Genomic DNA, 23,398 nt, shown 5'->3' on the forward strand with positions numbered 1-23,398 from the left:
GTAGCTGCTGGATTTACTGCAGGTGAACTACAGTCTGATTTAAGGGCTGATTATATTTACCATCATTAATCCAGATCTGTAAAGGAACTAAAGGGATTAAGTGAATGTGATGGAATAAAAGTATAGTATTTATCTCTGAATTGGAGTTGGGTACAATTACAAAGTAGCAAAACATTGAAATACTCAAGTAGAGTAGCTACAAGCGCTCCGGTCCCAGCTGTGTGCATTACTTTTTAGTGTCCTCGTTTCTGTTGTGTTTTGAGCTGCTTAGCGTTTTGTATTTGGAGGGTTTTGGACTGTTGTAAAAGTTTGCCTCTGTAAGCCACCATAAATATACAGAATAAATTAGCATACACTATAAAACCCCAGCATACTAACAACAAGTAAACATGGGATTCTTTTTACAAAGTAGTTGCGGTGTTGAAATGTAATATAAATGCTGTGTGAAAACAAATTCTATAAATTACTGAATTTAGGTTAATGAAATGGATAAACAGTGAAGTCTGCTTAAAAATAAAACAGAAACTGAAGTTGTGAATTCTCTGTTACCCCGAGTGGGGGTGACGTAATGGGTTATTGCTTTTAATCAACCCATTCACTTAGATACATGGTTTAGCTCCACTTGGGCTCTACCTAGTGGCCACAGTGAGTATCTGCAAATGTGTATATGATCTGATGCTCTGCAATTTGACATAAAAGTAATAATAATAATAATAATAATAATAATAATAATAATAATAATAATAATAATAATAATAATAATAATAATAATAATAATAATAATAAGTTTTGGTGAAAAATGTTGAATCCAATATATTTAAAATTCTTACATCATTAAAACACAAAATGTAGAACACCGTTTGTTTTCAAAATATATATTTTCAATCATTATTCAGCTTTCAGGAAATCAGCACATGGGTGTTAAAAGCCTGTTGCTGTTTCTGGATGAAAACAATCAATGAGGACAAAAAATACTAATATTATAATAATAATATTAATAAGTACTTTCACCAAAAGAACGTGGCTCTAACTAATAGGATTTCTAAAGGCACATTCATGCATTACATCTGTTTTTGTACATGTGTCACCCAACAAAAACTGAATTGAGTTATTACAGTTCAGCTAATGCCAATAGATTGGTAGGCGGATTTCCTCTTCATCATCATCATCATCATCATCATCATCATCATCATCATCATCACATATTCATAGTCTAGATAAAAAAAGGGAAATATGAGATCACAATTTCAAATAAATGTTTGAAATACAGTTTACCAGTTCCTTTCAATATATTAAACACAAATAAATGCATATCATTTAGCTAAGGCAAAAGGTAAAACACAACTGAAATAGTTGAGGTTGATTGGTGCAGAACATAAGCATCAATTACACCAATTACACATTTTCAAAAGCATTTTCTTAAAAAACATAAATCAATGTAAATATTATAGACACCTGTAGGCTTTACTAGACAGTTCCAATTTTTAAAGCACGTACAAAATATTTGGCTTTGTATCGTTTCCCCACTTTCATCAGTTTAGCACCAACATTTCCACACGTGTGTCAAACTCACGTCCACTTCTTTTTGTTATATTTCTTCAGATGGTTTTTTTAGGCCACATCGCAGCTGTTGCTGATTTAAGCAGAGAAATCTGGAGGTCTTTACTTCTTCCATAAGCAGTACATCACCCATCTGACACAGTAGGATTAAGGATTTTACACAAAATGAAAGTATGAATGAACAATTTATCTCAAGGGGTTATTCCACTTTATCAAAACTTGGCTTTAATTCAGAGGTGAAAGAAGTACTCAGTAGCAACACTGCAAAAACTGAAATCTAAGTAAGAAGAAATATCTTAGATCAAGGGATATATGCTTATTTTTTGTCCGATAAGATAGTTCTTCTTAGTAAGCAGTTTTTATGTTAGAGTGTTTCACTGGTTTTAAGTGTTTCTGTCCTTAATTATCTAAATAACATATTACAGCTTGTAACTGAGATTTTATGACCTGTTTTGAGTAAGAACATGATTAAAGCTAGAATATCAACAGTTACAAAGCTGTGTCATCAACACTTACAAGTATAAAATTAATAATAATACTAATAATAATACTAAATTATTAAAATACTAGTATTGGCATCTAGATATACTTACAGTACCAAAAGTAAAAGATTCATCTGCAAAAATGTGATCCATGAGCGAGAAATATTGCAAAATAAAGATTAAAGGGTGTTTAGGGGGAACTGATAAAAGGATACTGTTCCATAAAGTAGGGCACCGTTGCCTCCTTTTTTGTAAAGGCCACAGGACACGAGAGCTTCCCCATTTCCTCCTCGTACAGACGGTGAGACTCTGTATGGTTCACGCAGTCAGCCTGTTCAATCAGCACAGAGAACATATTTCTCTAGTTACATTTAATCAAGGGCGTCACTTTGTGTTGTCAACCATATGCATCATTTAGAGAAAACTGAAAACCTGAGTTGTTAGAGCACATATTCCGCTCATTTTCAGGATCATACATTCATGTTATGCCTCTACTGGGACATGTCTCCATGCTTTAATGTTCAAAAGCTCTTTATGTTTCTCATACTGCCTGTGCTGCAGCACCTCTTTTCACCCTCTGTCTGAAACCAGAGCCCAGTCTGCTCTGATTGGTTAGCTGGCTGGCTCTGTTGTGATTGGTCAACCGCTTAGAGATGTCCTTCCCCTTAGCTTGTCATGTACAATTTGTTAGAGTGCTAACCAATAGAAATTAAGTTTTACATACTGATGTCATCATGTTCAGGAAGTCAACAAAGGAATAAAATGGAATCATTTCAGGCAGGCGGGGGAGTGTGTGGGAGAGAAATTCCCTCAGGGGGGTACTTTGGGATTGTAGCCTTTGGAGACCATTAACATGCACAAAAAACAATATAACACACTACAGGAAAGGGAAACCCCCAAAGCAAAAAAGGTCCTCTTTAAATTTATTGAACTTAACTTGTTTGGCTCGCTCTCTCGCTCTCTCTCGCTCTCTCTCGCGCTCTCGCTCTCTCTCTCGCGCTCTCGCTCTCTCGCGCTCGCTCTCTCGCGCTCTCGCTCTCTCTCACTCTCTCTCTCTCTCACTCATTAACACTAACCTTAAAAGTGCTGGGGTCATGTCCCCAGCATCCCCAGTGAAAATGTTCTTCAACTATAACTTGAGGGCTACAAGTAGAAATGATGCTTTACAATGCTTACTAATATAAAATGACTTATCCCTTATTAAAGGATTAACCATTCATTTCAATGTTTCTGTTGGACAACCTGGAAACAACTATTTTTTTTAACAAATTGTTATTACTAGTGTATTGACAGATTAGACTCACAGATTGTACCCAGAAGACTCACCGTTGTTAAATATTTCCCAGAGGGACGCAGGACTTTTATTGACATATCCAAGACGTTTCGCAGGAACTCCCATGCAGAGTCTACGACAGGACATTAGATACACAAGATTAATGAGATGAGTTGCATTCATGTACCACGACACATATTTGATTTGACAACAAAAACCACACAAACACACACACCTTCTTTTGGTTCAGTGGACATTGGGATGGCAGTCAGTTCGTTTAACACATAGTCAAACGTGTTTCCTTCCTCGATAAACTTCTTCAGAACAGGGACACAGTCGCTTACTATTATCTGTAATGAAGAAGATGAGGACGGTCAACACAACCTTCCTCTCTCTCATTTGGAAAATATGATTCATGCATCAACCCTGTTTAAAAAGTAGCAACATCTGAAATTGTTCACATCTTTTGAAAGTCCTGCATTCAAGTATAAGCATCCAAATATACTGAAATACCAAAACTTAAATATCTTGTTTTTCAGAGTGGGCATTTTCAGGTTAGCATATGTTATATCACTGAGTTATATCATCCTAATTTGTTAAATTCATTTATTTTTTGAATTAACAATATGAACCTGCAAAATAACTTTCAGCTAGCCTTGACAAATAAAGTTTGCTCTGATTGTTGTGATTGGTCAACTTCTTAGAAATGTCACGCCCCTTAGCAAATCACTTACAATCTTTTGGAACACTAACCAATTGTAATGCGGATGTTACAAAGTGACGTGGGAAGAAAACAAAGGATTCCAATCTAAACGTTTCAGGCAAGCTCCAAAGGAACAACGCTGGCCATTGAAGCACATTTTTGTTATGGCCAAACACGGGTACTACACTACGCGTTTTAGTATGTTACGTCATTTTGGCCAATTCTCCCATTGGTTTAGGTAAATAAACTGCTTTACATTTTAAAGCCCTTAATTAAATCATTTGTGTCTAAAAGTTGTAAAACGCACTAAAATGTAAAAATCCCAGTTACTTTCCCTTTTAAATTCATTTGACTGAGCCGGGGGCGGGTCCAGATACAGGTACTTTTTTAATCTACAGTCACTCAATTTGAGCAACTCTCATAGGAATGAATGGGGCCCTTCCTTCATCGCTGTAACCAGTCTTTATACATCCATGTTGCAGGGGGAGAAACTCCCTCTGGAGGGAACTTTGGGATTTTAGCCTTTGTAAACCATTTACATGCAAAAGCAAACCTATATAACACACTACAGAAAAGGGAAAATCCATAAAAGCATGTATCCTGTTATTCCTTTGAGCCAAGATGAAAAGCACCAGCAAATACAAAAAGAAACATACTGAGAGCTAGTAAACATGGTTGTGAACTATGCTGGCACAATCACTTCATGAGAAGAGGTAAACAATATTTGATTCCAGCTTTAAAGGCAACAGTATGTGAATTACTCAGCACTCACTTTGTAGCAGTCTCCTTCCATGTTGTCGAGGATATTGCCACAGGCTCTTCTCATGTACTTTTTGCTCATCTCTATCACCTGCTGGTCAATGTTTACACTTTGTAAAGGAATGATCAGTAAGGTAAAGGACTAGAAACACACACCAGCCCCAATGCCAAGTCTTCCCCATTAGTTACGCCAGTGGTTCTCAAACTTTTTCATTCAGGCCCCCCTTGGGAAATGGAAATATTTTCGAGCCTCCACGAACCCGGTTCCAACCTAGATTAGTAAGATTAATTGTATGTAGTTGTACAAACATTACATTTGCTCTGCTAATAACAACAACACACAAAGATCCAACTATAATTTGGTATGTTATTATGGATAGAACATAAACAACTGTGAAATTAATGGTATTTTTATTTGGTTTTTTTAAGGGAAAAACTAAACAAATTTGAAACAGAATTAAAATAGCTTTATTTAACATATATTGTGGATTCTCGGCTGCTAGCACACATATCATACCTGCAGTAAGTAACTAAGTACATTTACTAAAGTACTGTACTTAAGTAGCCTACAATTTAGAGATACTTGAGCTTACTACCCCACTACAATTCAGAGGTAAATGGTGTACTTTACTCCACTACATGTATTTAATACCTTTAGTTACTTTACAGATTTGATTTAATGATGTGAAATATAATGCATAGTGCATGGCCTTGGGATAAAAACAAAAGTAACACTATGGCAGGGTTGTACAAACTTTTTTCACCAAGGGCCACATACAGAATAACATGTGAAGGGCTGGGCCACTCACTAGAGGTGAGGTATATTGCCTCATAAATTAAGTTATAAGTTAGCAAAATCAATCAAATGTAGGTAAATTATGCTTGATACTTGAAAAGGCTTTAAGAAAGAAAAAAAAACGCCTATCACAGCTCTCCATAGGGTTTCATTTATTTAGCTGGCAGCTCATTCCTTAAAACAGAAGCCTCTGATTATAATAATAATAATAATAATAATAATAATAATAATATAATAATAATAATAATAATAATAATAATGCTTATAATAAGAGGAAATAGGAAGGGTATATTTCAAGCGTTTATCCAAATAAGTTATTGGGCTTTTTTCTTATCAGCTTCGATTTCTTAGAAAATGTTGTCATCTTTAATTGACTGAATTTATTTAAAAATTGGGCTTACTAACACATGAATACTACTGTATTATATCTGTTTACATATATATTTAAGAGGGTACAGTATAAGACAAGCACAAGTTTCATTTGTGGGCCTATATTTGCACTAAGTGAATAAAAAAGGGAGAGCAGAACAGAACGCGTAAAGGATATATCCACCAAGGTGATCATCTTTGGCTTTTGTTTGACCATCTCGGAAAGGATGCCTCCATCTGCTCCTCCTAATATCAGCACCTCTTTTCCAGCAAAATTCTCTCCATTCATAATGGCTTTGTTGTAGGCAACATCACTGTCCGCCAGGTCTGCAAAAATCATTTCCACACTGAAATAATTCATCAATTCTTACAAATAATACAAATCAACACAATAATCACCATGGAATTTAGTGATCTAAAGATGATTAGCATGCCATGTACTGTTGCACACACTTACTTATATCTCCTTTGAGTATTAGGATGTTTCCATACTGTTTGGAGTGCAATATCTTTATGTTTTGGTATGCAGAATCCTCGTCGCACACCAACCGGTCCATGTCATACTCAACCAACCTGCCGTCATTTGTAGGCCAGTACCTGTCCACCTCTGCTCCTCGAACAAGGGCTGGGAGCCTTGTTGTGAGAGATACAAAACTATATTCATATACAGAAAGAACTGAAAAGTTGACTTTATTTATATGTATTATGTCAACAGATTTCACATTACTGTATTAGCTTAGCTTAAAGCAATACTATTAAATTTAACCTAATATTATTTAGTTAAACTTAATATTATTGCTTTCAACTAACTTAATTCAGTTATGTGAAATCTGTTGACAAGCTGCGATATGAGAGTAAATATGAACCTCCAGATACTTACCTTTTAATTCTTGTGATTTTGCCATTTAAGATCCCCTTTAGCTTTGTTTCCAGTGCATCTAAAAGCTGAAGAGGAACAAACTTAGTATGAAACCATGAATAAAATAATGACTACTATTACTTTTTATACACACATTGTCTAGTTGTCCAATGTTATCCTCTTCATAACACTGCAGATCAATGGTGACCAACTCATGGGAGTGCACACGCAGAACAGCAAACCTGAGAAATGAGACGTTGAACAGATAAAGAGATGGACACAATGCAATAAAGTGAAAACATTTTGGGGTTTTCATTAGCTGTAAGCCGTAGTCATCAAGATTAAGACAAATAAAGGCTTGAAATATTTCCCTGTGTGTGTTATGAATCCATATGATATATGAATTTAAAAAATGTATTGACTTGGGCGGCTGACTGATGCGCCCCTACCCCGACATATTCCCCCTTGCTGCACCCCCCATTGTCCCCACTGCCTGGAAAGGGCCCTGTCCCCTCTCCACACCTCCACCCAGCCCCTGACCATCGACTCACCAACATTTTTCACACCAGCCCTATTCTTCTCCACCGCAACCCCCCCACCCGCTGACGGCACCTTGTCCCTCACAATCAACCCGGTGAGGAGGGAGCTGCAGAGGTGTAAGGCACGGAAGGCAGTGGGTCCAGATGGCATCAGCTCAAGGCTCCTGAAATCCTGCGCAGACCAGCTGTGTGGGATTGTGGAGTTTCTGTTCAACCTGAGCCTGAAGCAAGGGAGGGTACCACTACTGTGGAAGACGTCCTGTGTGGTACCCGTGCCAAAGACCCCACATCCCAAGGACTTCAACAGCTACCGGCCGGTGACGCTAACATCGCAGCTGATGAAGACCTTGGAGAGGCTGGTCCTTGGACACCTTCGGCACCTTGTGAGACCATCGATGGACCCGCTGCAGTTTGCCTACCAGCCTGACATCAGGGTGGATGAGCACTGTCATCTATCTGCTGCAGAGGTCCCTCTCCCACCTGGAGAAGGCTGGGGGCCCTGTGAGGATCATGTCCTTTGATTTCTCCAGTGCCTTCAACACCATCCAGCCCCTGCTCCTGGGAGACAAGCTGCAGCTCTCGGGGGTGGATCACCACCTCACCTCCTGGATCCTGGACTACCTCACCAACCGTCCACAATACGTGAGGACCAGTGTGATTTTGATTGAGTGTCAATCAAACACCATCATCTGCAGTACGGGGGCCCCCCAGGGGACGGTGCTGGCACCGCTTCTCTTCACCCTCTGCACTGCAGACTTCACCCACAACACGCTGACCTGTCACCTGCAGAAGCTCTCTGACGACTCCACCATCGTCGGCCTCATCTCCAACGAGGAGGACAGGGAGTACAGGGAGCTGACGCAGGAATTCATCCTCTGGTGCCACAGGAACCACCTCCAGCTCAATGCAGGGAAGACCAAGGAGCTGGTGGTGGATTTCAGACGGCGAACAACACTCCCCCCTCACACCAGTGAACATCCAGGGAGTGGACATAGAGATTGTGAAATCCTACAAATACATGGGTGTTTATCTGAACAACAAACTGGACTGGTCCGACAACTCTGCTGCTCTCTATAAGAAGGGAGAGAGCAGAGTCTTTCTGCTGAGGAGACTGAGGTCTTTTTGGGGTGCAGGGGGCACTCCTTCAAACCTTCTTTGACTCCGTGGTGGCATCAGCCATCCTTTATAGTGTGGTCTGCTGGGGCAGCAGCATCTTGGCTGCTGACAGGAAGAGACTGAACAGACTAATAAAGAAGGCCAGCTCTGTGCTGGTGAGTCCTCTGGACACGGTGGAGGTGGTGAGAGACAGGAGAATGGCAGCCAAGCTGTCCTCCCTGCTGGACAGTGTGTCCCACCCCTCCACGACACCCTGTCCGTTTTCTATCCTCCAAGTGCAAGTTAATATAGGTTAGGGCTACCTTCTTTGTGAGTGTTCTGAAATACTTTTGTTTTATTGTGGTTTTATTGATGTTTTGTTATAAATAAATACCTCAGAAAGTATCATTGATTGTGTAATGTTATTATCTGTGAATATCAGTCTATAAGGCTTTTGGTATAGTATCTTGAAACGCTGGCAAGTGGTTATTTAAACACAAAATTGCGTATGGGCTGTGGGCCTAAATTGTTGAAAAAGTCCAGGGCCTTTTTTTTAGCCCCAGTCCGTCCCTTATGAGCAGGGGATCAGCCATCTGCAAAATAGCCCAACAGTTCATGAAGGAAACGGGTTGGTTTCTAATTTGTTTTCAGTTGTTATGCAAGTGCTTTTTATTCCAGCCAATAACATGGCTATCTGTAATCAGCAGATGATTTGTTGGAGCTATGTCGGGTGTGTGGCGAACATGACACCCATGACCAATGGGTAAGACAAGTTTGGAGCACTTGAAGTTGATTATTGTATTGTTTTTATTATACAACTGTCCTAAAGCATATCTTCTTTTTTTTTTTTTTGCCCTTTTCTTCCAGACGGAGTGCACGCTTTGTAAAAGCTGGTATCAGAGCCTTTGTGTGGGGGAATCACCTGTGGACAAAGATTATTACTGTCCTGCATGTATTTGACGGCCAAAAAATAAAGTCCCTTGCCGAACCATGCCTCTATTCATCCAGTGATGAAGTTGTAGCCAATTATAACAGTTTTTCTCAATTGGGAACAGGTACAAGCAAATAGTCAATAATAAATATTCACCTGTTCTTTCAACGTCTGAACAGTTGCTCAGACCATTAGCGGTAAGGCAGTGGATTAATACCTTTTGAAAGCATGACTGGGTTCCTATCTCACAGCAGCTACTTTCATAGCGTTTGATATGTGCTTTGTAATGGTCACTATATGCATTTTTTTTAAAGCTAAAAAACAAAGCAATATCCTTTGAGGTGGCCATGCTTGTCTATTGTTCGTAACACATGGCTTTTGCATTCGTTTTTGAGGCCTGCGTTGGCAGCGTCTGCCTGTGTCATATTGTGACTATCACCAGTTAACATGGGTGGGGTTTATTTCATCCATGTTAAACGGTGATTTGTAAACAGCTGACAAGAGCTGACAAGATCTATATGGTTCAAGCACGGTGTTGTTTGAGCCGTTCTGTGGTGTAATGAGTAACGATCATGACTGAGACTTATATTTTCAGATTTACGGGTTGGAATCCCGTCGGTGGAGTTGGGATATTGTATATATATTTTCTATTTCTTGGTGTGGTGTATTAAATCTGGAGATATAGCAGGGCAGATACTCCCTGAGGCCAGAGGAAGGTTGGGTGGAAGAAGAGTGAAAAACAACATCTGGACTACGTCAGAAGATGAGCAAGACGAAGACCGTATATCCCACCTTAGACATGGTGTAGCTACGAACGTATAGCGCACCTTATGTGGGTACACATACTCATAGAACATCCAGTTTGACACACACACACACACACACACACACACACACACACACACACACACACACACACACACACACACACACACACACACACACACACACACACACACACACACACACACACACACACACACACACACACACACACACATTTCTCCTATAAAGTGTATGCACAAAGACTGTTCGGGGGTCTTCCACAATTGGCTTTGGGAACCCCGCATCGCCCGTGTTGGTGTCTGATACTATGCTGTTGTAATAAACCTTATTATATACAAGCTGGTGTCTCCGGAGACTTCTTCATCATCTTCACAAACATCGCTACAAGATATACTTCATTGGCCAGCATATTTTGTGTTGTTGTCTGTAGGTGATCTCAAGGGCGAAACCATGTAGGTGATATTGGGGGGGTCCAAATGAGCATTGCGAAAAGCCTTCCTGTGGGGGGTCTGGGGGTCCTCCCCCAGAAGATTTTTGATTTCTTAGATGCCATTTCCTGCATTATAGTGCATTTTAGGGTGACCTGTAAGACAAATCCTAACCCCATGAAATAGATATAGAACAGTAGATTTCAGCCCTTGGTCCAAATGTGAGCCCCTCCCAAAATATTTAAAGTGAATTTTGTACAATTTTCATATAGGTCTATTGATAAAGATGTGCTTGTATAGAACATAGTTTTAAGAAATGCAGTATAATGACCAATTAACAAGTTACAATTCAAAGCTTGTTTTTTATTGTAGGCTGTCAAGTAGCAAAACACAAATACAAAATGTGCAATTGTTAACTTATTGGCTTCTTAAACAAAGATAAGTGATATTCTGATAATTAGGTCAAAAAGAGCATAGAAATATATCTAAATAAGACTTAAATAAATGCCCCAAAAGTACGGAGGCGTTCCCCATTCATTTCCACAAATCTTTGACAGATCTGTCTCCTGTCCAATGCATCCAATTTGTCTTGATGGACATGGCAAACGGCAAGATTGTTTAGCCGGGTTTGCGTCATTGATGTTCTCAGCCATGTCTTCAGGCGTCTAAGGGCACTAAAACTTCGCTCAGCCTCTGCTGAGGCAGGAACAACCATGACAAGTCGCAAGAGGGCCTCCACTTCCCTAAAAAGATGTCGTACCTCTGGCGTCATACCCTTCAAAATCTCTGCTACCTCTGAGAGACTTGTACTGGGGTAGTTGGCCTTGAACATTTTCAACTGTATGTCCAAAGACATGGCATCCAACTCTGGGTATTCATTGATGAGTGTATCCATCTTCCCAGTGATGACAATGTTTTCTAACTTCTGTAGCCTCTGAAGCCCCTCTTGGCTAAAACGCTCTGAGCACTGTGTAACGACAGTGTCTAAAGTGCCAAAGTACTGCACTCTGTAGTAGTCTTGAGCCGTATGATGCTGATGCTGCATGGCTGGACCAGTGAAGCGTTTTGGGGGCATTCTCACGTGAGGCATTTTGATGGGCTGCAGGCTTACAGATGTTACAACCTGAGATGCTCTCATGTGCAGCTGGCCAAAATGCCCTTCTGATCTTTTCTCCTGGATCCCTCTCTTCACATGCTCCACGGCAGCCAGCATCCCTGATGTCGTCTGTCTTCTCTGCTGCAGAGAAATGTTCAGCTCCTCCAACATCGACATCACATCTTCTGCAAGAAGAAGGCCAAGAAGTGTATTGCCCCTCAAAAACTTCTCATGAAGGCCACTTGCTTTTGCAGCCACATCCATCATGGAAGACTGAGCCATTTCCTCTGTTGCAGCAAGCACGGAGTGGTACTGATTGAGAACAGAGCGAATGGCTGGCGTTCGCACCGTCCACCTGGTGGGGCAAAGAGGCTTCAGCGATGTGTAAGGAGCTGTATGATCCGACTTCGCTATAGTTGCAAAGATGGCCCTGAACTTCATAGACTGGTGGAACAACACGCCCAATTCATGCACCAAATGAATAGCATCTCTTATGATAGTGGAGGATGCACAGGCAGCTTGGGTAATAAGATTGATACAATGTGGCCCACAGTGAACATAAACAGCCAGAGGTTGCTCCTTCTTCAGATGTGCTTGCACACCCTGCATTCGTCCCGACATATTGGCCGCCCCATCGTATGCTTGACCTCGTAGCTGGGAAAGAGGTAGATTCAGGCGAAGCAGGACATCTTTGGCTGCACTTGCGATGTTCTCTCCAGTAGTGGATGTAACCTGGTAGAGACCGATAAATTCCTCTCTGGGTTGCAAGTTTTTGTCAATGAAGCGCAGACAGAACGACTCTTGCTCGACTCCAGCTGCATCCTGTGTCCCATCAATGATGAGAGAGTACTGGATTAGGGGCAATGACAGGATCTCCTTAACGATGTCATATACTATTTTGTTGCCGATTATTTTTATGATTTCATTTAGAATTTTTGGGCTGGTGAAGTTATTGCCTCTCTGGAGCCAGCTGTTGAATTCGGCGTCATCCTCTGCTTTATAAATCATCAGTTGGTGCAAGTTTCCCTCTTTGCTGTCATGCCCCCTGAAAGCATTGCCTTGCCTTGCCAGATACATAATCCCACCCACAATCTTCAAGAGGCTGTTCCTAGCCTCATGCTGCTGTTTCTGTAATTGCGTTGAGAGTTGTGTAGTGATTGGCTGTTTGCTGTGCAGATAAGTGGTCATCGCTGCTGCATGACAGTCGCTGTTTTCATGCTGATGGAACTTCTCAAGTGCTTTTTTCCAGTTACTGAAACCTGTTGTTATGAATGCCCCATCAGCCTTACTGGCTAAAGACGATTTCTGAATTGCAAAATATTTGGCACAATAAAAACACAACACCCCCTTCAATGCCTTGCTGTAATGAAGCCACGTGTGCTTCCTAAACCAGCTGTCCTGAAATTTTAGTGTCTTTTTGGTCAAGGACTGAGTTTGAATAAAACAAGAGTTTGGCTGATGTGGGCAGCTACCAAGCTCCTCTGCATGCTGATCACTTCTCTCCCTGCCTGGGTCTGTCTCTCCTGAAAAATATATAATATGAAATGTTGACTTATACTGCTAAACTAAGCTTATTGGGTGCTTACCCTTAGTATTTATTTATGTGTTCTACAAAATTGTTGTTCTTATTCCAATATCTTACGTGTATCTTCTGAGCAGGTGCCTGTCTGTCCTCTCCCTGCAGGTGCCTGTGAATTTCCAGCCTCTGTCTCTGCTTGTCTTCCTCCACCTCCTCCTCTATCTCCAACTGTGGGTTCTCCTCCACTACCACCTCCATCCTCTCCCTCAGCCTCTGCTCCTCTATCTCTTCCTGCCCCTTTTTCTCTACCTCCTCTGTCCTCGCCTCCATCTCCTCCAGCCTCTCTGCTGTCTGTCACCTTACAAAAATATGTTGATGCATGGCATACGAACAGATTAGGGATAGTATGACTGTAGAATTGCATGGTAAGTTAAGTTGTAGCAAAAAGGGCTTGCCAAAAAGGACAAAATTATTACATCGACATAATTTATTCAACACAAAAACATGGTTGCACAATATCACATGCTCTTCCAGGATCTGACGATACACCACACAATTCCCAATTTGTGTTTTAAGCAGTAGCCTACTGTCTCTTCCACAGAAATACATGTAAATAAGAAGAAAAAAAACTTGTTATTGTTGTTGTTATTTGTAGTAGTACTACTACTAGTAGTAGTAGTAGTAGTAGCAGTAGTAGTATTTTAATTCATTATCTGTTTTGTTTGGTCCTCAAAATTCACTGAATTTAAACTTATGAATAAAGAAATATACTTATTCTTAGTCTTCTTATTATTATTATTATTATTATTAGTAGTAGTAGTAGTAGTAGTAGTAATAGTAGTAGTAGTAGTAGTAGCAGCAGCAGTAGCAGTAGTATTTAATTAATATCCTAGTAGTTGTACGGGTAGTAGAAAGAGGTCTCTGTAAAACTCCATAAAAGTTTGAGGAGAGTATTTATTAAAGTGTGCAACACATTGCTATTGCGATATCTTAAGTATTGAGCATTATGGTACTGACTTATAAGTTAATGGTGCAGTACTTAGTTATGTTGTTTGTCCACTAGAGGGCGCTCTGAGACCTGCATAGTGGGCATGTCGAGGTTAAGCTACAATTGAGGTAGACCCAGCTAGGTAGCAGGAGATCGGGAACTGTTCCAGTCGGTGTTGTAATGTAAAGTGTGTGCTGATAATTCTGACAAGTAAATAAGTTATCAAACGGATACTTATGGAGTGAAGATGTTTTATTGGATGAAGATGCAACAGCTATATTTCTAATTTGCATTTAGTTTGGTGGTGTAGATGTATCAAATCAAATCAAATCAAATCAAATCAATCACTAACGTCCTGGGCTACTTGATGTTTTCGGGTTGCTATCGTGTTGTGGATTACTAGCTAGCTGTATTAATGTGAACCATGGCAAGATCCTGGAAGGTAGGCTAATCAACCAGTGTTTTCTTATAAGTTCTCTGCAACTGTGCAGTAGCCTAGCTCTAACGATGCGCCCTGCCACGTTGCTAAAACCTGTCTAGTGCCTAAAGAGCAGAATAAGCCTTAATGCTTTTATGAAGGGTTTCCATTCATTCATCCATTTTGCTTAGTTTTTAAAGAGGGACCCTGCACTTACATTCCTGACTGTAAAGAATGAACGAATGTCTCGTTTCTTGGGAGGGGGGCCGTCATCCATTATGTCACCGAAGTCTAGCTCTCCGAAGCTAAGAATCCGCGACCGCAACTTGACATTCTGGGCTAAGCCAAGTTCACAACAGGGGAAGGGGGTCGCAATGTTTTTTTTTTTCCTTGATTGTTTGGTTGATTCGTTCTCTTGTGTTTCCCACATTGAAAGTAAATCTGGAACAGCAAGGGACTGATCTAGGAAAAAAGGAGGACTTTTATGTCACATACTAGACAAAATATTGGAGGGGACAGATTGGTACTTTCCCAACATTGGGGGGGACGTGTCCCCCTCAATGTCTATGGTGGTTACGCCCCTGGGTGATCTCCACATGCACATTTACATGAAGTGATGCTTACGTTTTTTCGCCGAGGAAAATGACGAACCTGGCAGCCACATATGATTCGGCTCATACAGCATTATATGACTATCAAGGAGTGGAAAACGTAAACAAACGCCACCAGTTGAACCGGAATCCAGTTAAACTAGAACACGGGCGTGTATGTCTCTGGAGAAGAGACCCGAACAGCAACAACAATAGCATATGTGTAACAGGTTTTAATGAATCCAACGGCCTCTGAAAGAAGAACTTGCCTGTCTACCTTATTTGGACGAAGTGGGTTATTGAACCCGACGTCAAAAGATAAAATAAAAGATCCTGCATTTTGAATGTCTGACAGTCCACCATTAACACTTTAGTCCCATCTCGTCAACGAAAACTAAATATACGTTTCGTCATAGTTTTTATTATCAAAAATCTATTTTTAGCTCATCATCGTCTCGTCTTAGTCATGTAAAAAAGGTCGTTGACGAACATTTTTCGTCATAGTTTTCGTTGACAAAATTAACACTGCATTACAGATTTAAAAACCAACAACTATCAATTAGTGAAAACAAGTGAGAAAAATTGTTCTTACCGGCCATTTTGGCCTATGAAAGTACCAAGGTATCCCTGTCCGTTGGTTTCATGCACAGTCTCTGTCATTTCTTCCTCGTGAAAGATGGAAAGTAGGTATGGAACAGTTGAAGCAAAGTCAACTGGGAAAAGAGAGGATGGAACATTTCAAACTGATAATAACTTCCCATTTTCAAAAATTCTCTGCATCGGTGGTAAAGGAATAACAGAGCTCTTTTACTTATAGGCCTACTCATTTAAAGGTTTTATATTAGTGTTTTGTGCCACTATGGTGACACATTTCCATGCTCTAAATATTACCCATATATTTGTCGGTTACGTCTTAAAACAGCTTAAAAAATACATATCATTATAACAAAATAACACGAAAGATTTTAAAGAGAACGCGTTTATTTGAACTAGTTAATATTTATTATTATTATTATTATTATTATTATTATTATTATAATCGTGCCTTGCTCAGGGACACCTCGGTAGCACTTGAACTGGGGGCCCTCCAGTTCCAAACCCAAGTCCCCAAGTAGCACCGCCCAGAAATGTTACATTGTGAGCTTGGTTTTATTTTGACTTGTCATCCTGGTTAAGCCTCTTTAATGACTTGTAAAAGCACTTGATAAAAATACTTGATATCATTATTAAAATTTTGCATATCAATTAAAAATATAAACTATAATTGAAACACTTCTCTAAATACTCAGGACTCTACAAATCACAAAGCCTGACAGACTGCCAACATTAATTTTTGCATAATTGTCTGTGCTGCTGAACCATTTCTAAAACCTAATTTCCCCTTAACCCTTGGCATTACTCTAATCTTATTTGGTGTTTAAAATAAAAATGAATTAAAGAATAAATAATAACATATTACCTGCCACAGAGAGCTTGAAGTCAAGAGTATAATGTCGCAGAGCCATGTTTATGTACAGACAGGTAGAGTAGACAGGCTTGTTATTTTCTTGGCAGTTATTTAGAAACACACCCAAGCAGTGACGTGCGGTGAGGGAGGCAGGTGAGGCACGGCCTCACCTGCCTCCTGTCATCATGAAAAGTAAAATGAAGAAATAAATTTAATGATCATATTTATCCAGTTGTTTGTATTATAAAGTTATTTTCCTTTTAATTTCACCAGTTTTACATTATTTTGATCCAAAATCGCTGAATTTTCATATTCGTTCAAACACTGAGAACGGCTGCTCGGTGAGGCACCAACCTGCTGACATGCTATACAGGGAGACTGTAACTGCTGTCTGTCTGTATGTCGCTATTAAAATGTTCAAACACTCTGGCTATATTAACTAATTTCCATACTTGAGCTGGTGTATATAATATACAGTGTTTTTTGTCAACTGTATGTCTGTAACGTGTCTCTTGTGCTGAGCAAAACCGCTGCGAAGAGAGACTAGGTGAGGCACGCAGTTCTCCTGCCTCATGGCAGAGGGTGCTAGTGAGTCCAGTTCAAATCTGATTGTGATGACGTCAGTGCCTCACCAGCCATGAACTTCACCGCACGTCACTGCACCCAAGGCAAGCTAGATTAAGTACCCCTGACTGCAGGCCGCAGATCGGGGCGTTAACCAACCTGGGGTGGAGTCAAACGTTTGACTCCCCTAGTCTTTCTCAAAGAGTGGTCCGCGGACCACTGGTGGTCCGTGAGCGACCCCTAGTGGTCCGTGAGCGACCCCTAGTGGTCCGTGAGTATTTTGGTAAAATGTCACATTTGAAATTAAAATATTATAAGTTTAAAGTGTTTCTCAAACTATCTTAAAATGACTAGTATAGAGTGTAGCATAGATGTAGCGTAGCTACGTAGGTTTGTAGCTACGTAGCTACGTAGGTTACGATCTTACGTCATAAATGATTTGCCGGTCAATTTGAGCTGTCAACTGACAAGATGGATCGATGGCTAAAGACAGGGTCAGTTAAAAGAAAATTGTAAGAAATGTTCGTTTATTTGAAGCCCAGGAGTCGGTTTAAAAGAAAGAAAGCAAACCTCCCTTAAAAGTTATAAAAGGAGTGTTTAATAATGGATGCAGTAGTAGGTTTTACAAAAGTTTCACAGCTGTGGCTCAATAGCCCGGGACACGCATCCACAGGCCACTGACTGAGTGGAGCTCATCAGTAGTTACTGTCTGGCGGTCCGGAACAAAAGAGAGCCCGGTTCTACAATACAAACATGTTTTATAGAACCATCCCTTTCCGACCATACAATAAACAACTTCAAAATAAGACGCGCTCCGCTCTCGTGCTCTCATTGGTTGGTAGCAGGGGGGGCTGGATCCTGTTGGCCGCTTGTCACATGGGGATCTCCGGACTCTTCTATAGGCTGACATCGTCGGGAGCGGGTCCTATTATGACGTCACCGGCGCCATCTTGTTAGCGAAGTCCGGAACTCTCAACTACAATATTCTATTATGCAACCCTTCTGAGGTTTATCAGTTATTAAACAGGCAACTGTATCATTGCAGCATCAATGAGTGAGAGGTAGAGGCGGTGTGTTCAGGCCCGTTTCTAGGATTTTGGGGGCCCTAGGCAAAGAAGTTGTTGGGGGCCTTTAAAAAAAAAAATTCCGCAATTCTGTGCGTTTTAATCACAAAAGAGGTCAAACATACACTGAAAAGTAGCCTTTATTATTTTTTTTATTTCCTACTGAAACTGCTGCTTGCGGCCCTTGGCCTCAGCAAATGCAGACACAATCCCCTCCAAGTCCAAAGACCTGCGGACGTCACTCTCAATTGACATGAGTGCCAGTCCAGAGAGCCTCTCTTGGCTCATAGTTGACCTCATGTAATTCTTTATGCGCTTCAGAGATGAAAAGCTCCTCTCTCCGGAGGCAACCGAGACAGGAAGGGTCAGAAGTAGGCGCAGTGCAATGCTTAAATTGCTGTACAGGTCCAACAGCTTCTCACTGTATATGTAGTCCAGCATTTTAAATGGGCACCTGGATACTTCATCTGGAAAGGTGTGGACAGCAGAGTTGATCTCCAATGCCAAGTCGTCTGCATCAATATCATGGAGGGTTTGTTCCACTTTCCTGCATCTCTCATGCAATTTCCCAGTCTTGATTGTGGCCCTCATGATATCAATGCTGAACAGGAAGTCGTACAGGGCATACACCCCCTCCAGTCTGGAAAATCTGTCTTTTAGGCTGGTGATGGCAGTGTCAACCAAAGGCAGGAAGAAGTCCCTTCTGAAGGCCTCTTCTGGGGTCGATTGGGTTTCATCTGTACTCTCGTAAAGGAACTGCCTTTTCTTTTTACGTTGCCTTTTCTCAGGCAATTTCCTCTCAATTTCCAGATCTTCTGCAATCTCCATTGCATCCGTTTGGCTTGATGCGAGTCCATTTTCCCTGAAATCTTCTAGGTACTCTGTCACTCCCTCGGTTTCTTTTTTCAGTGTTTGCATTGAAACATCCGGGCTCTGGAGGAGCTTGCTCATATGGTTAACCTGATACAAAACGTTGTACCAGGTTATTGTGCACAGAAGAAAGGACCATGTTTTAAGCTCACCATGTAAGCTTTTTGCTGAGGACATGGTCTCTGAGTCCCCCTTCTCTGTAGCATATGTCTCCAGTGCTGACAGTCCGTCTAGTATTTCAGGTAGATGGTACCGCACTACCTTCACACTGTCAATTCGGGCCTCCCATCTCGTCCCTGAAAGTGGCTTAAGGGTGAGCTGCTTCACATGCTGCTTCAAAATTGCCCAGCGGTGCACAGAGGAACTGAAAAGGTTGTACAGTCGTTGCAGCATACCAAAAAAAGACATGGACAACACTGAAGACTTGGCAGCATCTGACACAACCAGATTTAGTGTGTGACTGCTGCATGGGATGCATAGCGCCTTGTTGTTCAGCTCTAAAATTCTTGCCTGCACACCCTGTTTGTGGCCCATCATATTGCTGCCATTGTCGTATGACTGCCCACGGCAATCTGAAATGCTGAGGTTGTGCTTCTCCAACTGGTCAAGCAGGATTTCACTGAGCCCTTTACCAGTTGTGTCTTCAACATGTACAAATCCCAAAAAATGCTCAGCAATAGAAACAGGTGTTTCACAGTTGACAATCCTGAGAACAACAGAAAGTTGTTCCTTGTGGCTGATGTCAGGAGTGCAATCCATGATCACGGAGAAGTATTTTGCTTTGTGCACTCTTCTTGCAATCTCCTGTAGGATTTTGTCTCCGACCAGCTGAATGATTTCGTTCTGAATGACTCCACTCAGGTAATGCACCTTTGTCTCTTTGCATTGTATTCGTCTGATGTGTTCATTCATTACCGGATCAAACTGTGCTAGGAGTTCCACTTGAGCCAGAAAATTCCCATTGTGGCGATCATACACGGTACTGGTAGTTCCTCTCAAAGCCTGGTTGCGTTCTGCCAGATGGGAAACTATGGCAATCACTCTCCGAATCACGCCTTTCCAGTGTTCAACTTCAAGTTGCATCAACTCCATCTGTCTTTGATCAATCAGTGTACTGGTTTGCAGTCTCCTCTGAAGGTCGTGCCACTTTTTCACATTGTCACAGTGCACCTTTGTGCACTCGTGTTTTTTTAGGCGATAGGAAAGGTTCTTCCATCCACCGTAGCCACAGGTCGTTAAGGCATTGTCACGCTCACGCTTCCCGAAAACAGTACAAGGGAAACAGAACACTCCATCTGTGTGGATGGAATACACCAGCCACGATCGATGTATATTCTCACCATTTTTCATGGTTCTTTTGTAACTGTCCTTGGTGAATCTTCGAGGAGGATTGTCTAAGTTTTGCGGGAATTCAATGTCCATGATTTGCACAGGTCCTTTTTTGACTATTTCACAGCGCATACTGCTTGTTAGGACACTGGGCCAACATCCTGGGTCATCACTTAATGTGGTGCTTGCAATACCTACAGGTACCCCAGTTCTGGATGGTGGGGTGGTCTCTGCCATGTCAATGTCATCTTCCTCTTTGTCCTCCTCATGAAGTGGAGATGGAGTTGATGGCACTGTTGAAAACATATAGTTGCAAATTAATTTATAGCACAATTGCCATGTGGTAAGTACAGCAACTAGGGAATGGTGATCTACTTGTATAATGCTTTAAAAAGAAAGGGTCATTTTAATACACTTTCATAGCACATGGGTGTTAGGTGATAAGTTGAAATTGTGCGGCTTAATGCACCTTCTGTTGAACCACTGCTGGGAAGTGGTGTGGATGCTTCCACTTGCTCCTCCTCAAGTCGTGATGGAGTTGATGGCACTGCTGAAAAATATGTAATTACAAATTAATTCATGGCACAGTTTCATGTGTGAAGTACGACAACTAAATGCTTAAGGTATGGTGATCTACTTGTGTAACGCTTTATAGCAAATGGTCATTTTAATACACTTTCACAGCACATGCTGCTATAACTTTGGGTCACTATGATAGGTGATAAGTTGAAATTGTGCGGCTTAATGCACCTTCTGTTGAACCACTGCTGGGAAGTGGTGTGGACGCCGCAATGTTGTCTTCCACTTGCTCCTCCTCATAAACATGTGACGAAGACGATGTTGATGGCCCTGGTGCAAAAATAAATAAATACATAAATAATATTCTTTTTATTTATATTGCACATTTTGCATGCATTGATCTCAACAACTCAGTTATTCATTAACATTAGTGAATGTCCCACATATTTGAAATGTCCAGAAGACTCTGTGGGCAAGTGGAATGAATACACACAACTATGACTTGAATTAGAAAAATGTAAAGTCATTTTGATAACATCAAGTGTGTTGATAGAAGGCACTAATAATAGGTAGAAAAGAACGTTACCTTCAGTAGCACCAGAGACAACACTTGGTAGAGCGGGATGAAGAAATTTCAGCAATGCCCCTTGGAGAAAGAATAAGTACTGTATGATTAGCTTGGTTATTTTTCAAATGCTTTTGAAATCCTATCATTTTACAGTCTGATAATTGTGGTGAAATAGATATTAAAAGCATTACACACAGTTCCTACTAGGCGGTTTAGTGGCGGTTTCTATACGACTACAGGTGAGGCACTGCTTCACCAAAAAAAAGTAAAAAAAATAATAATAATAAAATCTTACAATAATCCCGTTTTCACTGGTTTGAAAACAGAAATACAGTCACTAAGACGAGCTGTTTTCCTGAAATCAATTCTGTGAGTGGCAACAGCGCCATCCCCGCACCCGTGGTGTGTCTGTGTGTGTCTGTGTACTGTCTGTGTCCCATAGAAAAAGCTCAAAGCTATCGGTACAGTTTTTAACGGTGGTCCAGTGGTATTTACAGCTATCATGGAGACCAACAACAACAAACAGCAGAATAGGTTTAGAAAAGGATTAATTGACACTAAAGTGGCTGTTTTCTTCATGTGGCTGATCTGCGCCGGGATGTTAACCGTTAAAATGTAAATAAAGTAAGTAAATCAACCCAATGGTATTCTAGCAAAATTATTGTAAACTCCCATGTTAATCTCCTATTAAATAGCTAGCTACTACAGGAATAACTATTTCACTGGTTGTCTCAAGGCTCTAACGACTGAAAACATATGTGAAGTTTATTTAGGATATTAAGAGGAATTAATCGTTGATCAATTTGGCCAGCTGATAACGTTATGAACTTATAGTGAAGTCAAAGGTAGCAGTTTAAGTTTGGTTAGCATGCTAGCATGCCAAACCACTGGTTCCTAGCTAGTCGTCGTTACAACCTCGCTACTCTAGCAAAATATGGTATACCCTGCCTGGCACAATTTTCATGTTGATTGTGTATATTCTACTTACCGGTGTCTTGTTTTCTTTTCTGCTCCTCTTCCCTTTTCTTCTTCTTTTTTTGATTGCCGGAGAGATAATTTCGCTTCATTTTAATTTTTCACTTTTCACTTGCACTTGACGCTGTCGCGCTAATGCATGGGAAAGGGGGGCCCCCTCGAGCTGGGGTATTTCGACTACAATGTGTCGTTGCGCTTTTCGGACATCGCATGCTCTAGGGAGGCGCTGTTGCTGCCCTCGCAGTCGCAGCAGAGCCCTTCATATACAGATGACTGCTTATTATTATGAAGCTATTTAAAATCGTCATTGCTGTTGAATACATGACCTGTCTTATTGGTATGCATGTTGTTTGATTCATGTTGCATTTGTATCAGACTTTTCTTTGAATTTTGAAAAAAAAAAGAAAAAAAAAAAAAAGAAATCTTAACCTGTCGTCTTTGGGGGGCCTCCTCCTACTCGGGGGCCCTAGGCAATTGCCTACCATGCCTACCTGAACGCGACGGGCCTGGGTGTGTTTAGTATGTAACTCCACTGGTCCTTCTCCCTCTACTCATATATACAATACAATATTAGCTTTATGCTATCTGAGGCTAAAAACAACATCCGGTAATACTACCGGAAGTGGACAAATATGATCCGTCCAGAAACAGTGAATTATCTTTTAAAGTTCCGCTCCAATATATTGATTATTTCTAACAAAATTAAATGACAAATCTGAGTGACAGTCAAGGTGCATCGTCCTGATGCAGGAGATCCAGCAACTACAAGTGGTTCAGCCGCAGCGACAAGTGATTTTGTGTGCGTTACTGAGTCCCAGGAGAGCGGTTTGCCGTCTAACCACCACCCGCTGAAAGCTGTGAAACTCGGCTT

At 40.9% G+C, this 23,398-nt stretch overlaps 2 protein-coding genes across 4 annotated transcripts; both read right to left on the bottom strand.

Moving 5' to 3' along the window:
• Positions 1-859: 859 nt before the first annotated feature.
• LOC134874183 (spermine synthase-like) lies at positions 860-16,750 on the bottom strand. 3 transcript variants are annotated; one of them, XR_010167033.1, is made up of 12 exons: positions 16,651-16,750; positions 15,784-15,904; positions 6,956-7,043; positions 6,823-6,887; positions 6,400-6,575; positions 6,119-6,269; positions 4,791-4,878; positions 3,551-3,665; positions 3,369-3,448; positions 2,258-2,373; positions 1,574-1,693; positions 860-1,213 (listed from the first exon to the last, which is right to left on the bottom strand). XR_010167033.1 is itself a non-coding variant. In XM_063898219.1 (11 exons), exons 1-11 carry the CDS (start codon positions 16,694-16,696, stop codon positions 1,663-1,665), a joined length of 1,077 nt encoding a protein of 358 aa, XP_063754289.1. In that variant the 5' UTR covers positions 16,697-16,750; the 3' UTR covers positions 860-1,662. The 3 variants fall into 3 exon arrangements, 2 of the variants coding, with proteins under 2 accessions (XP_063754289.1, XP_063754288.1); XM_063898219.1 differs by having other exon boundaries at positions 860-1,693; XM_063898218.1 differs by lacking the exons at positions 860-1,213; positions 1,574-1,693; positions 2,258-2,373; ... (6 more) ...; positions 6,956-7,043; positions 16,651-16,750 and adding exons at positions 10,923-13,199; positions 13,319-13,787 and having other exon boundaries at positions 15,784-15,905.
• A 1,546-nt stretch (positions 16,751-18,296) lies between these two features.
• LOC134874019 (zinc finger MYM-type protein 1-like) lies at positions 18,297-21,616 on the bottom strand. The gene is made up of 4 exons (XM_063897987.1): positions 21,571-21,616; positions 21,216-21,314; positions 20,935-21,015; positions 18,297-20,758 (listed from the first exon to the last, which is right to left on the bottom strand). The coding sequence occupies exon 4, from the start codon at positions 20,700-20,702 to the stop codon at positions 18,426-18,428; it is 2,277 nt and encodes a 758-aa protein (XP_063754057.1). The 5' UTR covers positions 20,703-20,758; positions 20,935-21,015; positions 21,216-21,314; positions 21,571-21,616; the 3' UTR covers positions 18,297-18,425.
• Positions 21,617-23,398: the final 1,782 nt, after the last annotated feature.

This window comes from Eleginops maclovinus, chromosome 12, assembly GCF_036324505.1.
Source record: "Eleginops maclovinus isolate JMC-PN-2008 ecotype Puerto Natales chromosome 12, JC_Emac_rtc_rv5, whole genome shotgun sequence".
Classification (NCBI taxonomy): domain Eukaryota; kingdom Metazoa; phylum Chordata; class Actinopteri; order Perciformes; family Eleginopidae; genus Eleginops; species Eleginops maclovinus.